Genomic DNA, 25,425 nt, shown 5'->3' with positions numbered 1-25,425 from the left:
AGCATGCGTGTGTGTATGCGTGCGTGTGTGTGTGTGTGTGTGTGTGTGTGTGTGTGTGTTTGTGTGTGCTGCACTCGCCTCATGAAAAGTTCACTTTAATACAAGCAAAAGAAATGAGTGGCTTGCCTGAGTATTACATCATTGCACCATGGCTGAAGGCTTGGTGTGTGTCATTTAGCTACATCATTAACCACAGAAGACTACAGTAATTGAGGTGAAATCGAGCATCTGAAAATAGGACCAAAAGGAGTGTGATTCAGGAGGACATCACGGGTGAGTGCTTGAAAGAGTGGGCACCAGAGAACAGGAAGCTGATTGAGCTTGTGTCTTGAACAGAGTGAAGTTTTTTTTTTTTTTTTTTCGGGCTAGTTCGATTTCATATTGTATTGCTGGATCAGTGTGTATCAGTCTACTCACCTTCTTTGCACTCGAGTGCCACCCTGGACTCCAGGTTGTCCATCTGCATCTGCAGCCGCTTGAGCGTTAGGTCGTTCTCACGCGACTTACGCTTGTAGGCGATGAGGACGAGGATGACGATGATCAGGAGAAGACCTCCGCCAGCTGCTATGCTTACGATGGCAGGGAGAGTCAAGAGACTGTCTGATAGGATGTTCACAGATCCAGGAGAGACGTGAAGACCGCCTACCTGTACCTGAGCAAGAAAACACACACCCACACGCACAAATTCATACTGTCAAGCATTTCTGTCCGAGTTATGACTCAACTTTATAAAGTTATACACACAGTTGCTAGCCCATTTAATGCACATACCAGAGATGACCACAGAGCCACCTATGACCAATATTACATCATTACACCTTATTATTTGGTGAGGAGATCAGCATTCTCTGGCAGTGACTCTGTACATCAGATGCAGTTTCATTGCTGGGATTATTAAACGCTGTGTTCACCTTATTAGACCACATGCCTTGATATACCGTTAGAGACTACATCTTATTTTTCAATGTATAATTTGTGTTAATCCCACTCCAGCCCCTTATTAATGATCACTTTCTGCCTACTGAACTGATGTCTGTGTTGGTAGACTAACACAAACCCAGCAGTGACACTGACTGCATTTACACGGACAGCAGTAATCTAATTATTGGCCTTACTCTGAGTAAGATAATATTCTGATTAAGGTGTTTACATGAGTCGCTTTTAGAATACTCCTGTCATGTTCCTGTGTTACGTGTTATAGAACATAGATGGATTAACAGCACACGTCATTACGTCACCGCGCCACGCCACGCCGTCCGACGTCCCTCCAGAATTTCACGTATCGACATATAGTTCGTCTTCGTTATGGAACCGTATACAGTTCTGGGTGTTTCGTTTTTAATTTTATGAAAGCTTCAAGTGCGGTTAATTATTAGTCGTGCTGTACGTGCAAACAGACAATTGCTTGAAGCCGTGGGCTGCGTCCCAAACCGCGTACTTACCGTCTATATAGTAGCTGATATGCATGTATATCTCCAACTATATAGCAGGTAAGTACGTGGTTTGGGACGCAGCCGTGTTCTCTTGTTCGCCGTCAAACGGTTGAGCGCTGCCGTGCGTGATCGTGTGCTATCTCACAAAATGCGGTGAAAACTCCCACATGACGTTAATAGTGTGATTAAGGCATGTACATGTCTGTAACGCGACTAAAACAGGAATACTCCACACGTCTTAATTCCATTTGTGTTTACTTCGAGTATGACTTTGAATAGATTAAGATCATCAATAATCGCTGTTTACATGCTAGTTTCTTAATCAGAGTATCGTCTTAATCGGGTTCATATCGGATTATTGTTCTCCATGTAAACGTACTGACTGAATCCCAGTAATAATGGAACCTGATTCACTCGTAACTCCCCCACAGACACTAAGATACTGCGATCATGTCAGTATCAGTGCTGAGAAAAGTCATTACCTAAATCATATCTGGGCAGTTGGGATCTTTTACTAGGTGGACAGCAACAGATGGGCTAAATATATCTACAAAGTCACCTATGAGGCCAATGAGTGTAGCTAGCTTGTATTGTACTTGATCCTGGTCAAGTGGCTAAGTACTTGCTCTTACCATGACTTTGTACTGGCCAGTGAGGTTGGGCGGCTCACACAGCAGCTGAGTGTCGGAGACCGTGACGGAGCAGGGCGTCTCTCCCAGGAGCACAGTGTAGTTCAGCTTTACTCCGCCTGAGCCTGGAGGAACCAAGTTCTTCCCCTGAGAAAACACACACACACACACACACACACACACACACACACACACACACACGTCCATCATACTATCCTCATGATATCATTATTAACACAGCTTATTCGTACACCAAAATCTAACCCTAACTTTAACCTCAGTTATTATTATGTATACAATTACTTTAAATGTCATGATATTAATCAGTAAATGTTTTTTTTATTGTTTATGTCCTGCGTCTGTCTAAATATGAATGGGCAGTGTATGCTGTACTGTGTGAACATGTGAGATCGGATTGCACAGTTTACATCTAGCATGATGAATCATGGTGATACCTTCAGAATAATAGGAGAGCCTGGTTTCTGCTCCAGGACTCCATTGGTATTGAGAGGCTCGAAGTAAGGGTTTGGGTAATACAGGAAGTTAGTGTTGTTGTAAACCAAAAGGGCCTGCACGTTATTAAAAATGAAGCCAAATTCGTCTGCGTGCTTTACTGAGTCCAGCCCAGAGTCCGCCGCCAGAGATGGTGCAAAACAGCTCATAGTGGTGCTATTCTGGACCTTACACACCTGAGAGAGAGAGAGAGAGAGAGAGAGAGAGAGAGAGAGAGAGAGAGAGAGAGAGAGAGAGAGAGAGAGAGAGAGAGAGAGAGAGAGAGAGAGAGGGCAGAGAGAAAAAGATGTTCTTCATGAAATGAAACTATCAAATATGTAGGAGCTATGACAAACAAAGCATCTCTTGTGGTCATGTTTCTACCTGAGACAACACAAAAAGCTGTATAAAACTACACCGAGACATGAAATTGCTCTTTGCTTTCCGTTGTGTCAATACTGACATGGAACAAGCTTACAAAAGCTTGTCCTTATCACAAATGACCTTTCAGCTCTACGTGGACATGCACCAAAATGAAAGGTGCAGGTATCTCCTAATGTATTTACCATGCTTTTACCGTGGGAAAAAAAAAACAAAACAAGTGAACATTTTAGTGTTGTTTTTTTTTTCACCTACTCGACCTTTCTTACAATGTAGTAAATGAGCTTGTTCTTTTCCCCTAAAAAACACAGTCATGCACAGAGACACGACAACACACAAACCCACACTCACTTTGATACGCAGGTGCTATGCTTCTCCTGCACGCTCCAGAGAGCCTGGCTAAACCTCGAACAACAAAATTGATTGCCGTAAATCCCTGACTGTGCCGGGAGGGTTTCATCTCATCTCTTTCGCCTCTCCCACTCTCCAGGGAGAAACTTAATTAGAACTAAATATCTTCAAAGCACAGGAAACACCACGCCCCATACCTGTAGTTCTGGCCTGCATGGTGACGGAGGTAATCGATACAAACTCCTTTTAGCCACACAAACTTGATTTTTTGCAGATGTGAAATGCCCTCTGGAGTCTGAGAACGTCTGGGTGAATCTCATTTCAATACCTTTTGTTCCTGTACGCTTTCCTTTAGGAGGATGCACGCAAGACAATCTGCTTCACTGTCTCCCGGGATAGAGGATGTCCATAAGGAATTTTAGCATGACGTGCTTGACCAGTGTACTGATAACTAATAAAAAGCACAAGATATCCATCCATCTTCTACACCGCTTTATCCTTTTCAGGGTCACGGGGAAACCTGGAGACTATCCCAGGGAGCATGGGGCACAAGGCGGGGTACACCTTGGACAGGGTGCCAATCCATCGCAGGGCACAATCACATACACACTCACACACCCATTCATACACTACGGACACTTTGGACACGCCAATCAGCCTACCATGCATGTGTTTGGACTGGGGGAGGAAACCGGAGTACCCGGAGCACAGGGAGAACATGCAAACTCCGCACACACAGAACCCCCGACCCTGGAGGTGTGAGGCGAACGTGCTAACCACTAAGCCACCGTGCACCCCGCACAAGATATCAAACACTAAAATAAGGCTTGGACACCACCCAAATAATAATGACATATATCTCAGATATCTGCCAAGGGACAGTGAAACAATGGTATTCTGGGATAAATATAAGTATAGTTTTTGAAAAGGTGATGGCAGGTTTGCTTTTCTGGGTGCTGTGCTGTCTTGGCCTCATCCACAGAACAGCCTGTTTTGCATTCTCTGGTTTCAGGAGAGAGTGAGCTTCATCCAGAGTGCATGTTGACAGAAACACAGATCGAGCATTACAGCTGTGTGGGTGGACCGATGCAGGGCCGCGCTATCGCCTTGTGCCAAACATTGACTGCTGAATGGAAACAGTTTACGTTATGCTAAAACTGTCACAATAGTCATATCTCCATCATGACAGACATGGTGTAAGCATGTTTCAAAATGAACCGCACCATGATATCGTGCTACTCCTGAGTCTCTCGTCTCCAGTCAGAGGTCAAAAACAGCTGTAATGTTGCCTGACTGTATGTTTATAGCAGGGTGTGTGTAAATCTTTAAAACAGGTGGATATATTATTATTATTATTATTATTATTATTATTATTATTATTATTATTATTATTATATAATGTATATATAATATTTTATATATATATATATATATATATATATATATATATATATATATATATATATATATATATATATATATTATATATCTAAAACATAACCAATGTGGCATACAGTGCAAATGAACATAGACAAAAAAAATATTCTTCAACAAATGAATTCTTATTTGTAAATTTCACACAATGAAATCTAATACTCCTTTGCTACCCTGGCTCTGCGCTACAATTTGAATCTAGCTGTTCCTTGGATGTTGTTCTTTTTCCCTCAGCAGACGTGTCATGTGACAGGGAGCAGGGACAGATGCTACCACAGCAACACGCTTCATGCTGCCTGAAACCAAACTTGCATTAGCATTTTAACTCTGGCTCACAATACCATCTGCTCAAAATTGTCTGGAAGCTGCTTGGTTTTGCCACATTTCTGCTCACTTCAGGCATTTTTCACTCGCCAGGCTGCAAATACCCTTCTTTCCACACATTCTTTCAGTCCCAGAAAATACAACTGTCCAAAATGAATGAATTTGGCCTTGTAACAAGCATGTGTGAATTGTAGATTTAGGATGAAGCGATTTTGGTGTTACGTTAATGTGTAGAAATAAGCAGGTTTTCCCATACTATTCTGTACCTTATACAATCATGTGTGCTTTTGTCACTTGTGCGTTTGGTATATCCAGGTACACGGGATTGAAGGCAAGTAGGAAGGAATGCACTCATACTGGATATCGATGTCAGGGCTAATCGTAGCCTGTAGCCAGGACACAAATTGACTAAAAGCATTCCACTAACATGCCCGTGAGGTTTTGTACAACTTGCTTCCAGAGGGTTCTGAGAATATCAGCATCACGTCAGTATTTGGTATCAGCTGATACTTAGAACTATGATATCAATATGGTATCAAAGATGTTAAAATGGAATCAGTCCATACAGATGTACGACATGTACAATACCAGTGATGTAAGTTGGGACCTGCTCGTAACATATTTTCTTTATTTTTAATGTTTTCCTAATTTTTATGTGAGTAAAGAGTGGATAGTGAATAACAGTTAAAGACAGCAACATGATAATAATAAATAGTATGGAATTTTTCACCACCCACCAAAAAAAAAAAAACATTTCACAATTCAAAACGATCTTATACTTTTAAGACACCTTTGTATAATCTTGCCATTGTCTCAGTCATCTTCACAGGAAGCTACAGTGGATATATAAAGTCTACTGTTAAAATGGCAAATTTTTGTGATGAAAAAAAGGTCAAATAAACCAAGATGAATCATGTCAGAACCTTTACAACATATTACAGCATATAAAAACTAAGTGAAAAACAATCAGAAACAAAGGACAAGATCAAAACTTACCAGGGAGGGTGCCAAGAGACCTAGAGTACTGATTAGAGTAACATTAAAGGAGCTGCAGGAATCTCTGACAAGTATTGATTACTCGCTGCATGTGACAATGATCTCTTATATTCTCAAATGTCTGAGCTATGGGGTAGGGTGGCTGGATGGAAGCCATTTCTCACAAAAAACATCCAAGCTCAACTAAAACCCATCCATCCATCTTCTATACCGCTTTATCCTTTTCAGGGTCATGGGAAACCTGGAGTCTATCCCAGGGGGCATGGGGCACAAGGCGGGGTACATCCTGGACAGGGTGCCAATCCATCACAAGGCACAATCACATACACACTCACATTCATACACTACGGACACTTTGGACATGCCAATCAGACTACCATGCATGTGTTTGGACTGGGGGAGGAAACCGGAGTACCCGGAGGAAACCCCCGCAGCACGGGGAGAACATGCAAACTCCACACACACAGGGCCACGGTGGGAATCGAACTCCCGACCCTGGAGGTGTGAGGCAAACGTGCGAACCACTAAGCCACCGTGCGCCCATCACCCCAAACCTTGCGGCAAAATGTGTCATAGCCTGATGAGAAAAATTCAAAAAGGCATAATAATTTCCTAAGTCCAAAAGGTATGTCTGGTAGAAAACAAAAGAACACCATACCCATGGTGAAGCATGGTGGTGGCAGGGCTGCTGTTCTTCAGCCAGAACTGGGGCGCTTATCAAGGTGGAGGAAATTATGAATAGCTACAAATACCAGTCGATTTTAGCGCAAAACATTCAGGTGTTTGCTAGAAAGCTGAAGATGAAAAGGCATTTCACCTTTCAGCAGGACAGTGACCCAAAGCATACATCCAAATCAACAAAGGAATGGCTTAACCAAAAGAAGATCGATTGTTTGATCTGTGGGGAAAATACGGATGTACCACGCGGATAGACTTTTACCCAAAAAGACTGAGTGGCATAATACAATCAAAAGGTGCTTCAACAAATACTAGTCTAGGGCTGTGCACACTTATCCAAACAGGTTATTGTAACTTTTTTTATGAAAGCTTCTGATTGTTTTTCACTTTATTCATATATTTTGCAATTGCAACATTAAAGGTGAGAAAAGATCTGACATGATTTATCTTTTACTTCACAAAAACTATTTTTATATCCATCGTACATGGGGTGATTTCTCATGAGAAGAATTTCAGTAGAAATCAGTAGAATCCATGGCCCCACTGGCCTTCATTTTAATAATCTCTCAACTTCACACTTTACATGGGTTTTTAGCATCTCAGGTGCACCATGGCAGCACTTTCCCATATGGAAACGTGTGTAAAAAAAAAAAGAAAAAAAAAAAAAAAAGTATATTCCATACTTGAAGGATCAGGATCAGAGAAACCACTTGAGGCAGATTTTGAATAATGCCCTTTGTTGTCTGTCTATCTATACATGCGTGACCAGGTAGCGTAGAGTACCTTAAACTGACTGACTGAAGAGAATCTTAAATAATTCAACTGTCCATGCATATGCACACAGCTCACTGTTGAACTGGTGAAGGGGTGCATAAGCCATCAGTCTTTTATCATCTGTTTGAGTTGGCGTTCTTTTAAGAGTGGTGTCTGAGGAGGTCTCTGACACTGATTGCTGGGAACATTGTCTGATTGCATGTGTTCCTGAAGTACTTCCCTTCAGAGCTGTGCAGAAGTACTGTTCTGATCAGCTAAGATAGCGACTGATAACACTTTAGGAATCCATCTCCTCACATCATTATTGTTTCTTCCTGCCATTCCATGCGCCCGCTGCCTCTTTTTACTTCAGAAAGAAAATGGAGCTGGGGGGGCGGGGGGGGGGGGGGGGGGGGGGTAATCTTTCCCCCATAATCAGGACAATGATTAATGTCTCCATTGTAGGCAGGTGACAGGTACGGCTACATGCACAAAGGCAATTGTCTCCAATTTTGCAGTAGCTTTTGAGAATTCTGCCAGGTAAGGCAAGGGGGAGGAGGGGTGGCGAGGAGAAGCAATTTGGGCAGGAGGCAGGTGACAATTTGAAGGCTGCATTGACAGGCTCTCTGCTCTGATTGCCAGGATGTTCCACTGTTTGCCTCTCCTCAGCGACAAAGGCAAGAGGGAGGGATGAAGAGCTCTATAATTGTAACCTCAGCAGTTAATAAAAATTCACCCTTTCAGGCCACGAATCAAAGCCGGACTATTCTATAGTGAACGATCAGACAGGGTGGAGAGGTGGGATAGATTGAACTACTTTTTTTTCTAGCAGTTACAAAGAAAGATATATATCAAGAAAAGGAAAAGGAAGAAAAGGAATGAGAGTAAGAGAGTGACGGAGAAGAAGAAGAAGAAGAAAAAAAAAAAACCCTGACAAATCAGGCAGTGCCCACCCAACACCTATATTTCAGCAGTGCTCAAAAAACTCACAGCTCTGCGAAGCATGCTGCAGCATGAAACTTATGTCATTCCTCATCGTATTATTGACTTCATCATTATCTCTGAAAGTACTAGTCTAGTCAGGAAAGTTCTCATACTGTAAGGGTCTCATCAGCATACTTCAGTACATCATCAGAAATGCAAAAGAATTAGAATAACCATGGGCGTAACCCCCCACAATGTTGAGGGAATACCAATCTGTCCCCCCAATATACAGTACAAAATATTTTCTATATGTCCCCTTTTAACAAACCCTGCCAACGGATCTGTCTTTTCTTCATCTATTCTATTTATTTACGTCTATTCCTTTTTAATATGTTTCCGTTTGTTAAGGAAACAGGTGTGTCCCCCCCTCCAACTGTACACTCGGTTGCGCCCATACTCAACGCCAGTTCGTTGATATATTTTAGCAGCTCAGTCTGTAAGAAATGGAGACAGCAGCCAAGCGCAGAAAAGTGCAGCAGAACGTACGAGCTTTTTTACAGACAGTCAGAAACTAGATACCTAAATAGTAGGTGACCTTAGCTTAGTATAGAAGGCATCATACCATGGCTTGGTTTGTTCTTAAGAACGTCAATAAACGTTTGAAATTTGCACACCCATGAAGTAGGCTAGGCTAACATCAGGGCCAGTTCTTGACGTTCATTAACGTTACATTCACTTGCACATCCTCCCACCAAGTTCGTTGGACCCCCCCCCAGTGTCCATACCATGGTTACGCCCTTGAGAATAACAATTGTATAGATGTAACATGAAAACCTTTTCTGTGAGGAGACATCGAGTTAGCATTTTTTGGAAGGAGTCTACAGTGTCCGTGCTTTCTAACTGTCAGAGGTAAGACTGCTCGTTTAAGTTTTCCAACAAACGTCTTCAGGATGGAAAGCTTTAAGTTTTTTTCAGTAAGCTTTTTAACGTCAACAGTGAGAAAGAGAAGCTGGTGAGGGAACAACTCTTTTTTTTGGCTGTTATAATGTAGGTGATAACAGGAACCAAGCTGTTTTGTGGATGTAAGACAAAACAAGCTGCCAACATTAATTATAAAAAAATTAACCAGATTAAAAAGTATTATTTGTCATCCTTTAATTAATTAATTAATTAATTAATTAATGTTATTGGCAGAAAACTACTGTGGCATTAGAGGAGTGAAACTATTCTAAATCTACGTCATATTATCGGGAAATAATCAGCTTCACGCTTGCAACAACCCTTCACTTCATGTCACATCACTCCAACCTGTCATTGATTATTTTCCTTAAACAGCAGCCAACCTGTCATGTTTTATTTCTTACTTATGGCATGGCTGTGTAAACACACTGTCATCACACTGTCTGACTGTGTAAGGTTTCAGAATTATTTCATGGTATCTCCCTCCCACTATCCAGTCTCATAACCACTCTTTCCTTAATTAAATGTTAAATGCAGTTCCAGCGCTAAAGAAACACATGTGATTTATAATGATTCTGTGCCTTACTTTGATTACTGTAGGTCCTTGAATATATGCTGATGAAGGCTAGTAAATAGAGTTAATTGTTCAGTCAGCAAGGAAGAATGTCTTCCCACTTTTCGACCTCACTCTTCTCCCTAACACACTTAGTATGCCGTAAACACCCACTGATGCATTTCATGCAGAATGTTTTACTCAGAATAAGAACAAATAGCCAAGCGGTCCCTGTCTGCAACTTGTGGTGGTTAAAACGATCCAATTAAGCATTTCTTGGAAGCCTCGTTGTGGGCACTGAATTATTCAGAGGGGCAGTTATGTCACTTACAGAGATGCACAGCTCCATAGTCAGGGCTGATCTGGATTACGTGTGTAGCTAAAAAGGACAGTCTGAAAGTGCTCTGTCACACTTTCCTTCAATAATTGACCAATAATTAAGACCAGGCAACAGACAAAGCACGTTGATGCTCGAGGTTGCGAACCTCTGAGGTTGAACTGATGCAATTTCGGTTTCATTAGCCATTCTCTTCCCATATATAACCATACACATTCTACTAAAAGCTTGGCACAGAGGTAACTGAGGTCATGGTGAAAAGACAGGACAAAGGATTAAAAAAAAAGCAAGAACGGGAAAAAATATTTTATTGCTACATACATTTACTGATTCGTGTCCGCCGTACTTGACCCGTATTCGGGGTTCCTGGACCACATCCAAATTGGTTCCGGTCACTACAAGGGGAGTGTGTCCACTAGAAACAAAAGAAGAAGAAGAAGAAGAAGAAAAACATGGTCAGCTTAACACCTTGAAGAGAAAGTTAACTTCCAGTATGTTCTCTATATTTTAAACCCTTCCACAGACCCACTCTGTAAAACACGACCGCCCCATTACGTTATGTGAACTCATTTCTTCTCTTTATCTCCAATTGTCACGACAAGTTAAGGAAATTGAACTTAAAGTAATCCATTGTCTTGACTTGTAAAACTTCCCAAACGACCTTTTTTTTTTTTAGATGAAACAACGGTTATTTTAAGTTTACTAACATTTTTAACTTTTGTTTCTAAGTTTATCCACCTGAACTGTTTTATAGTGCACATAGTCAAACGGTGCTGTGAAGATAATAAGCTTGCAAAAAGATCATGATTAAAGATGCTTTTAACTGGCTTCAGTAGATGAAATCAAACACAACAGATGTGCCTTTGGAAACACCAAAGGAGCAGGAACCACAATGATTCTAGTTAACATTCTGCTGTTGTCCAGGACTTTAAAATATGCGACAAAAACAAGCATGGAAACATGGACTGGGGACAGGAAGCTGCTGGTTGCTCTTCATAAAATGTCGCAAACTAGTTCCCAGATCCACTACATTAGCCATGCTCAGCTTGTAGTAGAGAACCATATGGCTTTTGGTTTTTAGCGACGCTCTGATGACATTAGCACAGTGTAAATGCTACAGCTGCTCTCTGGCCTGGACTGGATCATTCTTCCTGAGTATCCCGTGCACTTCTGGACCACTACTGAAAGTGTTTTTATTCCCCTATCATTATAGGCTACTGATTACTCTGCAGCGAGCATCCTTTATCTAGCTGCAGTGTAGAAAAGTTTGGCTAGATATCAACGCAGCAATCATCATTCGTTCGTTAGCGCTATTAAACTCATCAAATATTACTGCACATGTGTGCAAACTTAAAATAAAATGACCCATGAACGTACATACAAAAAACAAAACAAAACAAAAAAAACTTACAATGGGCTTTTTTTTTTTTATTTATTTTTTTTTTTAAATGTGTAAATTATATGCAAATATAATTGCAAATCATGCAATCATGTGGTTCGGGTGTGGCGTGTACTATACAATTAGTGATGCATTGTGCTAAAATGTTTCAGGAAATTACATATAACGGAGCGAAAGACGGAAGTAAGGCTAGCACTAAGAAAGCAAGAAACGCAAGCGAAAGAAACCAGTATTCAGCATTGCTATGTCTATCTAAATGATTTCAGATCATTACAAAAGCATAAAGAGAAAACTATATCCTATATATATATATATATATATATATATATATATATATATATATATATATATATATATATATATAAATTACATTCTCATCCCACATAGACAGATGATAAAGGCATGATTAGAGTAAAAATGCTAATGCGGAAAAGAATGGAAGCAATTAGTCAGTTGAATCTAATTGACTGCATTTGTGCTGTCACTTAGACATTTCTCTTCACAATCTAACAAGCTGTTACTTTTCTTAACAGCCTGTCCCATAAGTACAGAAATGCATTTGTCAGTCAAATATATATTGTACTTTGCACCTTTGTGCTTTGACATGGAGACACCGAGGAAAAGAAATTTCCTCTATTTCGTAAACACTCAGGTTTAGCTTTGAAGGTGAAGGAGATGCTGGAGCACACAGTTTTTGCTCATACACTAGCATCCTCCTAATTTGTTTATCAGCAGGAGAATGGATGCTGGACTCCAACTGTTCTGGACTAAAGGTGAAGAGAGGGCTGCTGCATCATTCACATACGCATGCATAATTCATACCTGCATCTCTTATCCTGTCATGATTATTATACTGGACTTATTTTGAAATGAGTACATCGTCGTCTTTAATGTTTTAGCAACAAAATGTATCCATTGGTTACTAATATTTCCGTTTTCCTGAAGGAAATCAAAACACCGTTTCTTCTCCCTTTCCCCTTCGCCTCTGTGTCCTGGGGTCCTGCTGTAAGGTCTCACACTGAAATTAATTTCCATGCCATCTGCTGCATACTCACACCTCTGCCACATGTTCTGCGCATATCCTTCGATGTCCTGTTAAAAACACTCATCAGTCGCGCTAATTTCAGACCTGTCAGCCCTGCAGTGGCGTAATCAGGGGCAGCCAGCACCAGATGGACGCACACCGAGACCTTCCATAGTGGCTGCTTTCACTGACCCTTCTTTTAAACTGATCCACAGAACTACAGTAACCTATGGATGAGACGTATCTGGAGTCCATGTGTCAGATGATAATTTAGATCACATGGTTGTGATAACATTTTTTCTTTCAAAAGTTTACTCCAGGGTGGTTGTGTATCAGACTGTATTTCTGTGCACTAGGAACACTATGATTCAGTTCCAGATGAGGTAGAGGAGTTATGATGGGAAGTTGTTACCTTGCAATGCTCCATTCAGGCTCGACGCGGTGTACAGTGGGATCATCGATGTACTCAAAGGTGAGTTTCTCTTTCACCTGGGCATGGTCCACACTTACATTGATCTGCACTGGACCCACCCCCGTCAACGACGGAGCAGAGTAGCACACAATCTCCGTCATAGTCCGTCTGTGAGAAACAGCCATACATGCATCTCAAATATGATACTTCCATGCATTACAACCGCCTATACTGTTATTACAATACCATGTTTCACTACCTACACTCTCACATACACAAACACACACTTTCCTTCTCCAACCTTTAACAAAGAGAGAAATGAGCCAATATCATCCAACGTAATCAGCGTAATATAAACCTTACAGCATTACTATATTGATGACTAATATAGCTATTATTATGCCAGAAAGACTATTATTTCTCTATTATACCACAGTATTGTTGAATTCTCGAGTGAGTGATCAGAATGTTTTGATTAATGTCCTATTAATGTTCCTATTATTATGGAACCAGCGCTGTTCCAGCTGCCATGCAAATCATAGATTTACATTAATGCGCTTGTTTCTATAGTAACTTGCCCAGGCGTTGAATGTCTAGAAAACCGACTAAAAAATGTGCATAACTGTTGCAATCTTGAAGATTTTTGTAAGGAGGTGTTTATTTAGCATTTTTAGAGGAAGTCTCCTGTGTCAGCGCTTTGTAACTCCGCGAAAAACATTTATTTGACCTTTAGTGAATTGGACATTTAACTGTTGCTTGTCGATTTCAATTTAAATATGTAAATAAATGATAGTAACCACGTTTAAAATACTTATCAAATAAGCCTGTGTCACTTGAGTTCCTGACTGGCGATCACATGAGGAACATAATTCCTTTTTTTGCCCTGGATGACAGCGGCCATTTTCTCCACCTCAGCATAGTGTGCCTGCAGCTATATTAAGTTAACTTTACTCATGGCAGTTCATTTGTGAGTTCATCGCCATCATTTATTCAGGTAGATGGACAAGATTAGATATAGTTTACCTGTATTAAGTAAAGACACCTGTTTACTGTGTCATCATATGGCCTTTATAAATATACTGATAGTAGTCTCAATGATTGTAGTCCTACAATGGGTATTTTAATCTCTTATTGTGTATGGCAGTACAGGAAAAACATATAAAAATTCATGTCAGTTGTAATCACACAGCTCCCTGGGATAGGATCCAGGTTTCCCCCGCGACCCTGAAGAAGGAGTAAGCGGTAGAAGATGGATGGATGGATGGATGGAGGTAATCACACATATACTACGGGTGCGGTTGACAGCTGTTAGATGAAAGTTCTTACTCGTAGTACTCGCAGGTCTGGTTGCCGAACACAACGCGGACTCTGCTACCTGCACCAAGATTCACTCCAATGATGGTCACCTTAGTGCCCCCTGATTCTGGACCTCGACTGGGTGATAGTCCAGTTACAGATGGTGTCTGAGTTAAAGAGATAAATGGACAGACAGAGAGAGAGAGAGAGAGAGAGAGAGAAAGAGAGAGAGAGAGAGAGAGAGAGAGAGAGAGAGAGAGAGAGAGAGAGAGAGAGAGAGAGAGAGAGAGAGTAAATTCCCAGGACAATTAATGCAGGTATAACTAGACATTCTGAACAGCTTTGGATACCAGTTTTAGGTATTGAGGAAAAACCTATATTCTCACACAAGCATGTCTAATTTGTAATATTCACAGAGTGAAGACCCCAAAAAGACTGTTCTGTAACCAACCACAGTGGTGATATCTCATGGAAGAGATTTCAGGACACAAATGCTTAAAACCCATGAAAAATATCCTCTAAGCAATCCCCTGCCCGTTTCCCATCTTCCCCTCATCTCTATCTGCAGCGCTACCCTGCGTTTCATTCCGCAGACTGAAAATAGCATGTATGTACTGTACTCACAGCCTCTGAAGACAAGCAGATGGAGAAATACACAAACACACAGCTCTGAGTCTTAAAAATAGATGGTGGCCGACTCCTCATGCACGAGGGCGAAAAATACATTAACAGCATTTTCTGCCTCATCTTGTGTTATAAAACAGGTATCCACTTAGGAATTCTACTCTGTTGTCCATGCAGCTTTAGTGTAAACATTTCATTTTGTGTGTGAACAGGACATGAAAGGTACAGACACACACTCATACCGAGTGTCGGAGGGAATCCACAAACTCATAATGAAAACAGTTCTGATAATAACCAGCAGCTGTTAATTGCTGGGGGAGGGGTAATTGTGTATGTGTGTTTGTGTGTGTGAATGGCGGTGCTTAAGTGTCCCCTCAGGTGCTTTTTGGTGTAGAGGAACATGGCTGCCATCCTTCCTTTAATTCAGCTAACAGCTTTCATTGTCTCTGTGTTCGGCGTGCTTTCCCCATGGTGCCACACGTTTATAATTGCTCTATACTAAAAACTAATTTGATTATGCTGTCAGGAACTTTGCTTCACAAGCAGGAAGCACAATTCCTCTTCTGCTGAAACGCAGTGACAAATTAAGCCTGTAATTTCTAATCGTGTGCAATTTTTGAAATCAGTTCATTGGAAGGGTCCGCGAGCAAAGACTCGATTCAGTTCGGTGTTTCGCATCATGGCTGCATTAGACACATTAGCTCACTAATAAGTGTGCAGATAATGCCGTTATCCCTCTATGCAAATCAATAGAGAGAGAATAACAGCAGGAAATAAAAAAGGAAAAAAATGAGTCATAAAAGTGGAATTTATTTACCTAGTAGTGATAAACACATTTAGCTGCAAAAACGCTTGGTGTCTTAATGGATTACAGAAATAAATAAAGCTGAATAGTTCATGAAACAGACAATATATGGACCGTATATGTGAATAGTGAAATAATGATTAGTTTATTATGTTATGTTCTAGGGCGGCATGGTAGCTTAGTGGTTAGCGCATTTGCCTCACACCTCCAGGGTTGAGAGTTTGATGCGGGGGTTTTCTCCGGGTACTCCGGTTTCCTCCCCCAGTCCAAAGACACGCACGGTAGACTGATTGGCGTGTCTAAAGTGTCCGTAGTGTATGAATGGGTGTGTGAATGTGTGTGTGATTGTGCCCTGAGATGGATAGTCACCCCGTCCAAGTGCCCCCTGGGATAGGCTCCAGGTTTCCCACGACCCAGTAAGGATAAGCCTCATAGAAAATGGATGGATGGATGTTATGCTCTCACTTAAAGCTTTATCCTACATGTACCTCAAGTTCAAATCTGTCCTAATGCCTAAAAAAATTGCTGCGTCAATATTCATGAGCTCTTATAAGTGGAACTATTAAAGTACTACCAAAATAACGGCAAGTAATACGACGTCCTTCTTGCATAATTCACAGGCATGCTGGGATTTGAATCCTTACCACAAAGGAATAGAGCTGGGAAGAGCGAGCCTGCAGCTCAGGCTTACACTCTCCTACGCATAGCTGCACAGGACCAGCCCTGGTGTCTTCCGGAGCTGCATCCATCTCACACACGATCCTGAAAATTCACATCAAATGCACAGCAATTAGAGCATTGTATTCTGTAGGACTCTTATTTATAATGCGCCAGTGTCAACATTGCCAACATGAAAATCCTAGCAGGCAAAACTCCTAGTGTGTGTCAATGAATGGAACAACTTCATGAGCAGCATGAGTAAGGAAACGTATTGGCAGAAGTTATATTTAACTACACTCTGCAGAAATGTTTAGATTTATAATCAAATGAGCGGAGTGTATATTACATATACACAAAAATGAACAAAAGTGTATATCCAGTCGACAGTCCATTTTGTGTTCATTTTCACAACACAATTTTCCATGCTGGTGATTCAGACGAGTGGTAATGTGATTTTGGAAATCAGGGGTAATGTTAGATTCTTTTTCCCAGAAAACGAGACGCAAACGTCCGGAGCTATTTAATAATTAGAAGCACCTCTTTTTTTTTTCACCCAAAGAGACCACAATCCGACCCACTTGCTTTCTATAGACTCACAAGGCTGAGGTTTGTTCACCTAGGTCAAAGTTCACCTAGATAAAGCTGCAAAATCAACTGCTACAAGAAGCACATGCCTCTTTTACATCATGCACCCTTTTCCCTTTTCAGTCAGTTAGCTTTTCCACCAGGTGAATTTTATTCACAAGTGGTCTGACTGCTGCTTTAGAAAGGAAAGCATGCCACAAATGTACTAAGCTATAAATGTTGCCACCTCTGTGTAATGAATTACTGTGGCAAATACAAGGCCAACCTTCTACGTTGATTTCCTGTCAATACCATTGTATTTTCGGCCCCTTGGATGCTCAATTGCTACGCCACAAATGTTCAGTGAAGAGGATTTGGCCTTCGTATGGGCATCCGAAGCAGACGCCTGCCCAACCCTCGTAACGTTTGCACCCTGCCGTGTCATAAATTTGGCTCCTAACAGAGAGCTGAAGGCCTGTGTAAATCACAGTGAATAGCTGCAGCAGATCAATACTGTTTTATCATACTCCCTGATCTGATGTCACCCGTGCAGGCAGGTGGCCAGATCAAATGACATAATAAAAATGTGCCACTCATCGATTGGCACTTGTGCAGAGTAGAAAAGATCGCAACGCAATCATGCTTGCTTAGTGCATGTGGCATGTGTGCCGGTGTTAATCTACAGTTTCAGGATATACATACATAGCTGTAATACGACTGCATACGAGTAGAACTTCTATTACATTCTGAAAGCAACTCTAAGCAGCAGTGTTAACTCTGTGCCAGCCTAAGATAAATGACTGTAGCTGATGGTACTTGGGGTGATGTAATGGCTCTAGAGGCTACACAGTGGAGAATTTCTGCTTCGTAGGCGCTAGTATCTTGTGTAGCCCCTTTCCTCATTTCCTCCTGACACTCCTCCACAGCTCCATACAAATGAATTCACCCCGGCTCTATCCTACTTGGATTAAACTGCTGTCAGAGGCGAGGAGGACTGACAAATCTCCTCCCTTGCACGTCACGCATTTCAATTACAGCTGCCCTGGCTTGCTTCTGCCCCCTACGACATGCCGCACCGAGGCACAGGAAAAGGAACCAGACCGGACACACAGACAGGAACTATTTATAGATCCTCAAAAGACACTCACACGGCAAGAGAAAATTCTGCACCCACTGTGCTGTACCCCCGGCTTGGAGTCAAGGCTAACCTTCCACATCTCTACAGATTTGCAGTACAATAAGGTCACGGTATAAAAACACTGTCAATTGTAAAGTTCACAGAATCCTGTAATTCACTCAACCTTAAAAGGCCATGGCACATTGTAGCAGCTACATTGTACATTCAGCACCAGCATCTTCCTACAAATGGCCATGTGTGATCACACTTCAGAACGTGTAAATAAGACTGCAGTACCCATGACATTAAGGTGTAGACTCAAGCGGAGGGTGGTGTGTATATACTCAGTGCTTACTAATTAATAGTCTTCCTTATTAGCGCCAGAAGCCTTTGCCTGACTACAAAAGCGTCTTTATTAAATTCCGTGTCCATTTTGAATCAAAGAGAGTATGTAAAGGTGATTCAAAGAGAATGGTGGCTGATCCCAAGTGATGAGAGTACTCTATGCACAATTCTAATGTAGAATACAGATCTGTTTATCTGATAGGGACTAGTGCTAGAACAGCTAATCAATAAAACATGATAATAAATATAGCTGGCGTATAAACATGCAACCTGAGCTTGCATGAGCTCAAAGAAGGCCATTATTGGGTAGTGTCATTGTGATGGATGGTTTTGCTCTCTTGGACTCCCAGCCACAGACGGCTGTGGCATTACTGGGATTCAAACTTGTAACCTCTGGATGACAGGGCAAATGCTTTCTTGTTACACCACTTTGGAATTCACTTATTGATTATGGTACGCTATGAAGCATGCTGCGGCATGCACTACGTCACCTCACTGAGATTAAAGACACATTTGATTCAAACGGCAGACAGTGCTGTTACAACAAAGAAAGTGGTGCAACCACAATGTTGGAACACTTTACATTACACTCGTTATAGCGTCATACAGTGACTTAAAAATACATTTCTTTGATCCTGGTATGGTCGTTGATGGTATGGTCGTTGGTCTTAACTGAAGCTCTTGATGTGTATCTGCATGATTTTATGCACTGTGCTGCTGCCACGTGACTGGCTGATTGGATACCTGCATACAGGTGTTCCTAATATAGTGGGTGATGAGTGTAGTAGTATTAGTAGTAGTTGGTTGAAATGCTGGAAAGAAATAAGCATACATATATGCATATTATATATATATATATATATATATATATATATATATATATATATATATATATATATATATATATATATTTGGCATTTAGTATATTTTCAGTTGATATATAATCCAACTAATCAATGATAAGTTATGAACAACGTTCCATATTTCTGTATTCAGCAGGGGCTCTTGTTGATGTACACGGTGCTGGCTTGGAGATATTTGCAGAAGCCTGTAAAAGCTGGGTTAACTAGCCATTCAGCAAACAAGTAAACACAAACAGATGCTGAGTGATTATTGAGGAGTGAGGGAGTGGGAGGTAGGGTGGGTAGCAATCTCCCAGCGGAAGGAGACTAGCCAGGTCTGCCTCTGCTCTAATTAGCCTTTTTTTGTCCTGCTGGGGATGGCTGTGAACGTAATCTTCAGGATAGCCGTCCATCATGAGTTGTTTGTACTGCTTTTGTGAAGATGTTCCTGTGTGAGGAAAACTGCCAGCAGGGTCAGCCGAGCAAAGCAGAACCCCCTGAACACCCCTTCCGGAGTGGCTAGCACGTCTTACGGCTATGAAAGCTCTAATTGGCTGCTTTTGACTCTGGCTAGACTATAATCTATGTTGTCTCCCAGTGTGTTAGCGAGAGCGTTCTATTTGTAACAGATACTTTTTTCTGTTCTGCAGGGGGGGGTGTTAATGTAGGACATTGTGTTTTTCCAGTGCATTCTATTTTGAGCTAAACTAGTTTTTTTTTTTTTTTGTTCCAATCATGACACAGTTTAATTTACAAGAAATATTGACATTCTGAAAGTAACCTGGTTTAAAAGATGTACAGAGTAGATCAGCTCAGTATGGAATCAGGTTTGGTTTAATGGTTATTTAAGGACTCACTGTTCTGCAATGATGTAGCCGTCCTCCTTTGGAGTACACCGAACTCCTGCCACCTGTACGTTATCTTCCATTTCAGGGAAAGACAGACCCAGATTCACCCCACGGATAGTCACCCTGGTGCCCCCTTCTGGAGGCCCAGCTACTGGGGTCACCTGTATGGAAAAGAAAAAGAGAATAAAGTTAATTACTTAATACAGATCTAATACAACAGATGGAATTGTTTTTATACAAAACTACAGATTGTTGGGTTCCCTAACTGCCTTTATGCCTCAAGACTAGGGCAGGTACCTTCACACACTGAATGTGTTTATAAATGATCTGTCATGGGTGCTAGCTTATGCATGATATATGTATCACTAAAGGCCTCAAAAAAAGATTCTGGAGACCTGCTTGAATCAGATCTGCATGCTGTCGCCAGGGGCAATAAACCAACCATGGGACCATATCAGTACTTATTGCTGCCCATCTTCTCATAAAAGACAATATGGCAGCACAGCATGACCTTGGCTCTGGGTGGCATGCAGCCTTCTGTGCTGTTAAAACCCCTGAGTACATCAGTCCCTCAGTCCTGGCCCTTCTCCAGAGAGGATAGGCAGATGGAGAAAGAGTAAGAGATAGAGGTAGAGAGAGAGACGTGTGCACTCAACAGTCCACTACATACACAATCAATAAACCATTAGTGGGTGGGCATGCAAAAGTAAAAGCAATTCAACTACAGTTCTTAGGCTGTGACTGTTCACTGATCTGAGACTAGTCACGTTCTGTAATCTCACCCAGAATACCCCAGGAGAACTGAGCCTACACGACCCAGTGGGACTGCTGCATTGTAGTCTCAATTTAGTGGACATTAATTGTTCAGGATGTAAAGGAAGTACATCACTGCAATGCTGGAGGGCATGAATACATGAATCTTATATTAGTTCCTGGCCATGAAGTACCCTCGGAGGCAAACATTGTGGATAAAAAAGCAAATGAGAACGTAATTCTAAATATATCCATATCGGACTATATCTGTCATGACTCAATCTAACTTCAGCCAAGGAAATAGAGGAGCAAGAAAGACAAGCCCAGTTTTTTTTTTAATTATTTTTTTAGATTATGTGCACCACCATACAGAGTTAAAGACTGCTTTTTTAAAGCTGGAATAGCTCGTGCAGAGGGGAAAAGTAGAGAAGATTCGCACCAAACCTAATAGAAGATGAGTCTGTCAGAAAGGAAATAGAGTGCTGTATGTGCTCACTCCAAAGTCTAGACAACAATAGACTATCTATCAGTAGAAAGTCTGGTAGGTTCATCACTCAACACAATCAAGATTTGTGTGCTTTCACGGCAAGAACTTTACCTCAAATGGCCGACCATGGCTCAGACTCACGTGCAGCAACCTGGAAACAGTGTTAACTATAGTCTTATACACCATAGCTATAGACAATCTGAGATTGGGACACGGTGCCATGAGCCTCAAGTGACTATATATTGCTCAGAATAGTTTTTGTCACTATGTTCAAATGTTCTGCTGCAGGGAAGTGTGAAAAACATGCAGACCTGGATAGCCAATGTGATCGTAAAAGTCAAGATTATTATAGTAGTATAAGCGTACAATACACATCGTATCGATCATCTAAAGCTGAGGCTGACAGTGCGTTTTCATGTGCGGTGTTTACTTTGTTTAAATTGAACCCTGGTGCATTTTTCTTCTTTCAAGCAGTTGAGAACACAGCATTCGCGCTTGGGTATGAACCAAAACGGCAGATCTGAACTGAACTGAATCTGCTTTGAAGCCATCTCAGGCATTGTTCCGTAGTAAGAAAAGAGATTTGACCTTGAATCGTTCCAACTGCAGAACCTGAACCCTATATGAGCTGGGACACAGAACTGAAATACCAGACAAATACAATGTGTTCTAGACATGTTTACCAAAGATGGAAAGAGAGAAAGAAAGAAAGAAAGAAAGAAAGGGATATGTGAAAAGAAATAATAGATATCAGGTAGACTGAATGTTTTAAACTGTTATTATTTCACCGTCTCTGGCTCCGTGTTTTCTGTGCTCCATGATTTCAGAATGTGCTTATCAAAGGTTTGTTTACCTTTTTTACCGAGTACATTTTGCAAATGTTTTATGAGTATGTTCTCAACCCTGTCCCCATCTACATTCCCCATCAGCTAATGCTTTTTGGGTCATTTAATTAAGCATAACAAGAAACCAAACCAAACTAAACAGTAGACAAAAATACCAATTTCACTCCGATTCACACTCGGCATACTGACTAATAGATGTACATCTGACATTCCCACATTTGGCAGACGCTTTTATGCAAAGTCACTTAGAATTGAGCCGAGCAGGTCAGGGTCAAGGGTCATGGGTCCAATGACGGTGTGGTAATGCCTGGATTTGAACTCATAATCATCTTATCAATAGTCCACATCCTTGACTTGCTGACTACACTCTAAAGAATCAAACACCGTGAGCTGAGAGTGACTGGCCAGCCATGACATCCGAGTGTTTTTTGTGACTATATCTCTGTCTGTGAGTTCATACTTTAAACGTCTTTATCGTGCGTTGACGAGACGACGCCGTGATGTTAGACTCGGTGGATGGACCTACTGTAACTGGCCTACAATGCGGCAATCCTCAGAAAGCTTAGCAAGGGGCAGTAGTGCAGTAGTGGCACAGCAATTTCACCCTCATTAACTGTCCCAGTTCAGGCCTGGAGAAACGAATCAGAGCTTCCAACAAAATCTTTACGCTTCACACTCTTCTGAAGGGAGCTGCTTCCCTGGGGCTAACTGAGATAACATACATTCATACTGTGTATGTGTGTGAGTGCTTGACAGCGTCTCAGCCTCACACACACTCGCTCACACAGAGGCCAGTGTGGCGTCTTGACTGTGTACACTGGTGTAAAGCGTGGAGTCCCTCTGCTCTCTATGTGCGCATATCCTGTGGCTCTGTTCACAGTGTAATCCTGTTAAGAGGACAGGCGTTGCCCGCCTCACTCCCTTGACTGTCACATTCAAAGAAGGCTAATACGCCAGAGAGGGAAAAAAAAAAAAAAGGCAGCCGATCTCCTCTTCTCACACTGGTCAGGGAGGCGGGGGGTTAACTGCATATGCTGGATCAGGCTGTTGATTAGAAAATCCGCCATAAACGAGCTGATTTGGCATGCTGCGTGCCTTGCGAGAAGCCCAACTTTATGGCGAGCACCAGAGAATTCCTTTGCACCATACTGTAATACCCAGGTCATGCTTGTAAGTGAAAATTATGAGCCAGAAATAGAGGATGCTGGAAACCCAGTATGAATTGTACGTGTGAGATGGTTTATTCAAGCTTAAACATACACAACGTGTAGCAATGCACGGGTTGCTAGACACTGACAGAAGAGATTTGTGTTTGCCTCGGGGGGATCTGGGGACGCAACATCCTCAGAGCTTTTACTCATAATTCCGAGAAAAGCTTGTTCTATGTATCAGCTTTAATATCTACTACTGAAAGAATGTTGTCCTTGAGCTAAAACTGTGTAGTGTTCCTACTGTGGCAGTTTTTAGCTCCAGACAATGACAAAGAGAAAGAGAAAGAGAGAGAGGAGGGAGAGACGGTGGGGTTATAGGGAGCGGTATAATATCTGAGCAGCTCCTGAGCTAAATGTGACGCTGACACGCAGAACAAAAAGCCTGTCAATTGGGAATAGACACAAGTTTTATAACAGTATATGCAAGCATAAATGGTGGATTTATTTCCGTCCTTTGAGAATTCTTTCTCTCTCGCATTGTCATGTACCATATAACAAGGGCGTCGTAATAAAGTGTGCAAAGGAACGAAGGTATGATTTGTTACCCCAGCCAGTATGGACTGTTTTATGGTGGCTCAAGCATGTCCCGTTTTGCTGAGGGAACAGACTTTATGGGCTTGATAAAATTCAGATTATGACTTGTTTCTTGCTGCATAAACCCCACACTAAATGCTCTATTTGTGTTTAACTGCCTTTTAACTGATGGCTGGCAGAGATAAAAAAAAAAAAAAAAAAAACAACAACAAAGGGAAGAAAGGTCCTAATAATGAATTTCTGTCCAGCTGATGTCAGCAACACAGGAGGAGAGAAGGGAAGGAAAGAGTGGAAAAGGGAAGGCATTTTGTTTTGGGAGCACTGGGCTTTTTGGATGACTGAGTTCAATTTAATACTCTTCTGCAAATAGACTTGTGAGCCCAAGAGGGACAACGCTGTCACAGTAATGCTATGTTTGTAGCTGTGAGCGGTGCGGCGCTTCAATCAGGCCGATATGATTTATTTATTTTCATTTCAAAGTGGATGTCTTTTTCTCCTAAGGCCAGTCCGTGCATGTGTGTGTGTGTGTGTGTGTGTGTGTGTTTGTGTGTGTGTGTGTGTGTGTGTGAACGAGCGAGTCAGAGAGAGAAAAATCGGACTATGTGGATGACTACGGATGCTGCTTGTGCATGCATGTGTGACTATGAGTCTTCCTTCTTGTCACATCAGTATTTATGAGTGCAGCGTGTGTAGGTTAGAGGTGCTGGAGAACGGCCATGAGTGTGCAAGGTCGTTGCTAAGTTAAGCTGGCCCGTGAAGACTCTGTAAAGTCAAATGAGATGTGCGTGTGAGCTCTTTAAAAGCACCTTCTGTATATTACATTCTTTATGTTCCAATTAATCTCACGTTTAACCGAGAGATGTGAAATTATGCGCCCGGGGACGACGGAGAATGAAGCTAATTTAAGAAGCATTTTAATACACATGCGGTAAGTAGATGCATCGAAATATGTGATTGTGCCTTTTTTTTTCTTTTCTTTTAACTGGTACAAATAGGTCCGAGGAACTCTGAGTCATTTCAATAGTCAGCCCAATGTGCCGATAATAACTAGAAACAGCAGAGTGTTTTAAGTTTTAAGACGAACTTTCTGTTCTGTTCACTTTGTGTTGTTTGTGTTGGTTGAGATCACTCGATACAACTGGACATTTTCACAATTCAAACTCTTAAATCGTTTGTGCGTGATTTTTTTTTTTGTTCAAACAAACATGTTTTTTTTTCTTTCACTGCATCCCACACGCTCATCCACTTCTGAAATAAATGAAGCCGACTCGTCTCCTCATCTTGTGCATTTTTTAAAAGCTATTTCAGTGCTTTTATATCCACACAGGAGCTAAATGAGCAGTCGTTTACTGTGCTTGCCCCCCACCCCCATTTGTCATCAACGCGTCAATACGCCAATTGAACAATGCAAAAA

General features: G+C 41.5%; 1 protein-coding gene across 1 annotated transcript in view; it reads right to left on the bottom strand.

Annotated features, from left to right (window-relative positions):
- Nucleotides 1-25,425, bottom strand: part of plxna2 (plexin A2) — a 232,277-nt gene that overhangs the window by 39,696 nt on the left and 167,156 nt on the right. The window contains exons 13-20 of the mRNA XM_047160545.2: nt 20,191-20,342; nt 16,450-16,567; nt 14,407-14,543; nt 13,081-13,248; nt 10,567-10,660; nt 2,518-2,751; nt 2,066-2,209; nt 418-652 (exon numbers count right to left, since the gene is read on the bottom strand). Coding sequence (XP_047016501.2) covers nt 418-652; nt 2,066-2,209; nt 2,518-2,751; nt 10,567-10,660; nt 13,081-13,248; nt 14,407-14,543; nt 16,450-16,567; nt 20,191-20,342 — 1,282 coding nt within the window. The remainder of the gene's footprint in view (nt 1-417; nt 653-2,065; nt 2,210-2,517; nt 2,752-10,566; nt 10,661-13,080; nt 13,249-14,406; nt 14,544-16,449; nt 16,568-20,190; nt 20,343-25,425) is intronic.

Source organism: Ictalurus punctatus, chromosome 15 (genome assembly GCF_001660625.3).
Source record: "Ictalurus punctatus breed USDA103 chromosome 15, Coco_2.0, whole genome shotgun sequence".
NCBI lineage: Eukaryota > Metazoa > Chordata > Actinopteri > Siluriformes > Ictaluridae > Ictalurus > Ictalurus punctatus.
Note: the sequence above shows the minus strand (reverse complement) of the source record. Positions and strands in the feature narration are given on the sequence as shown.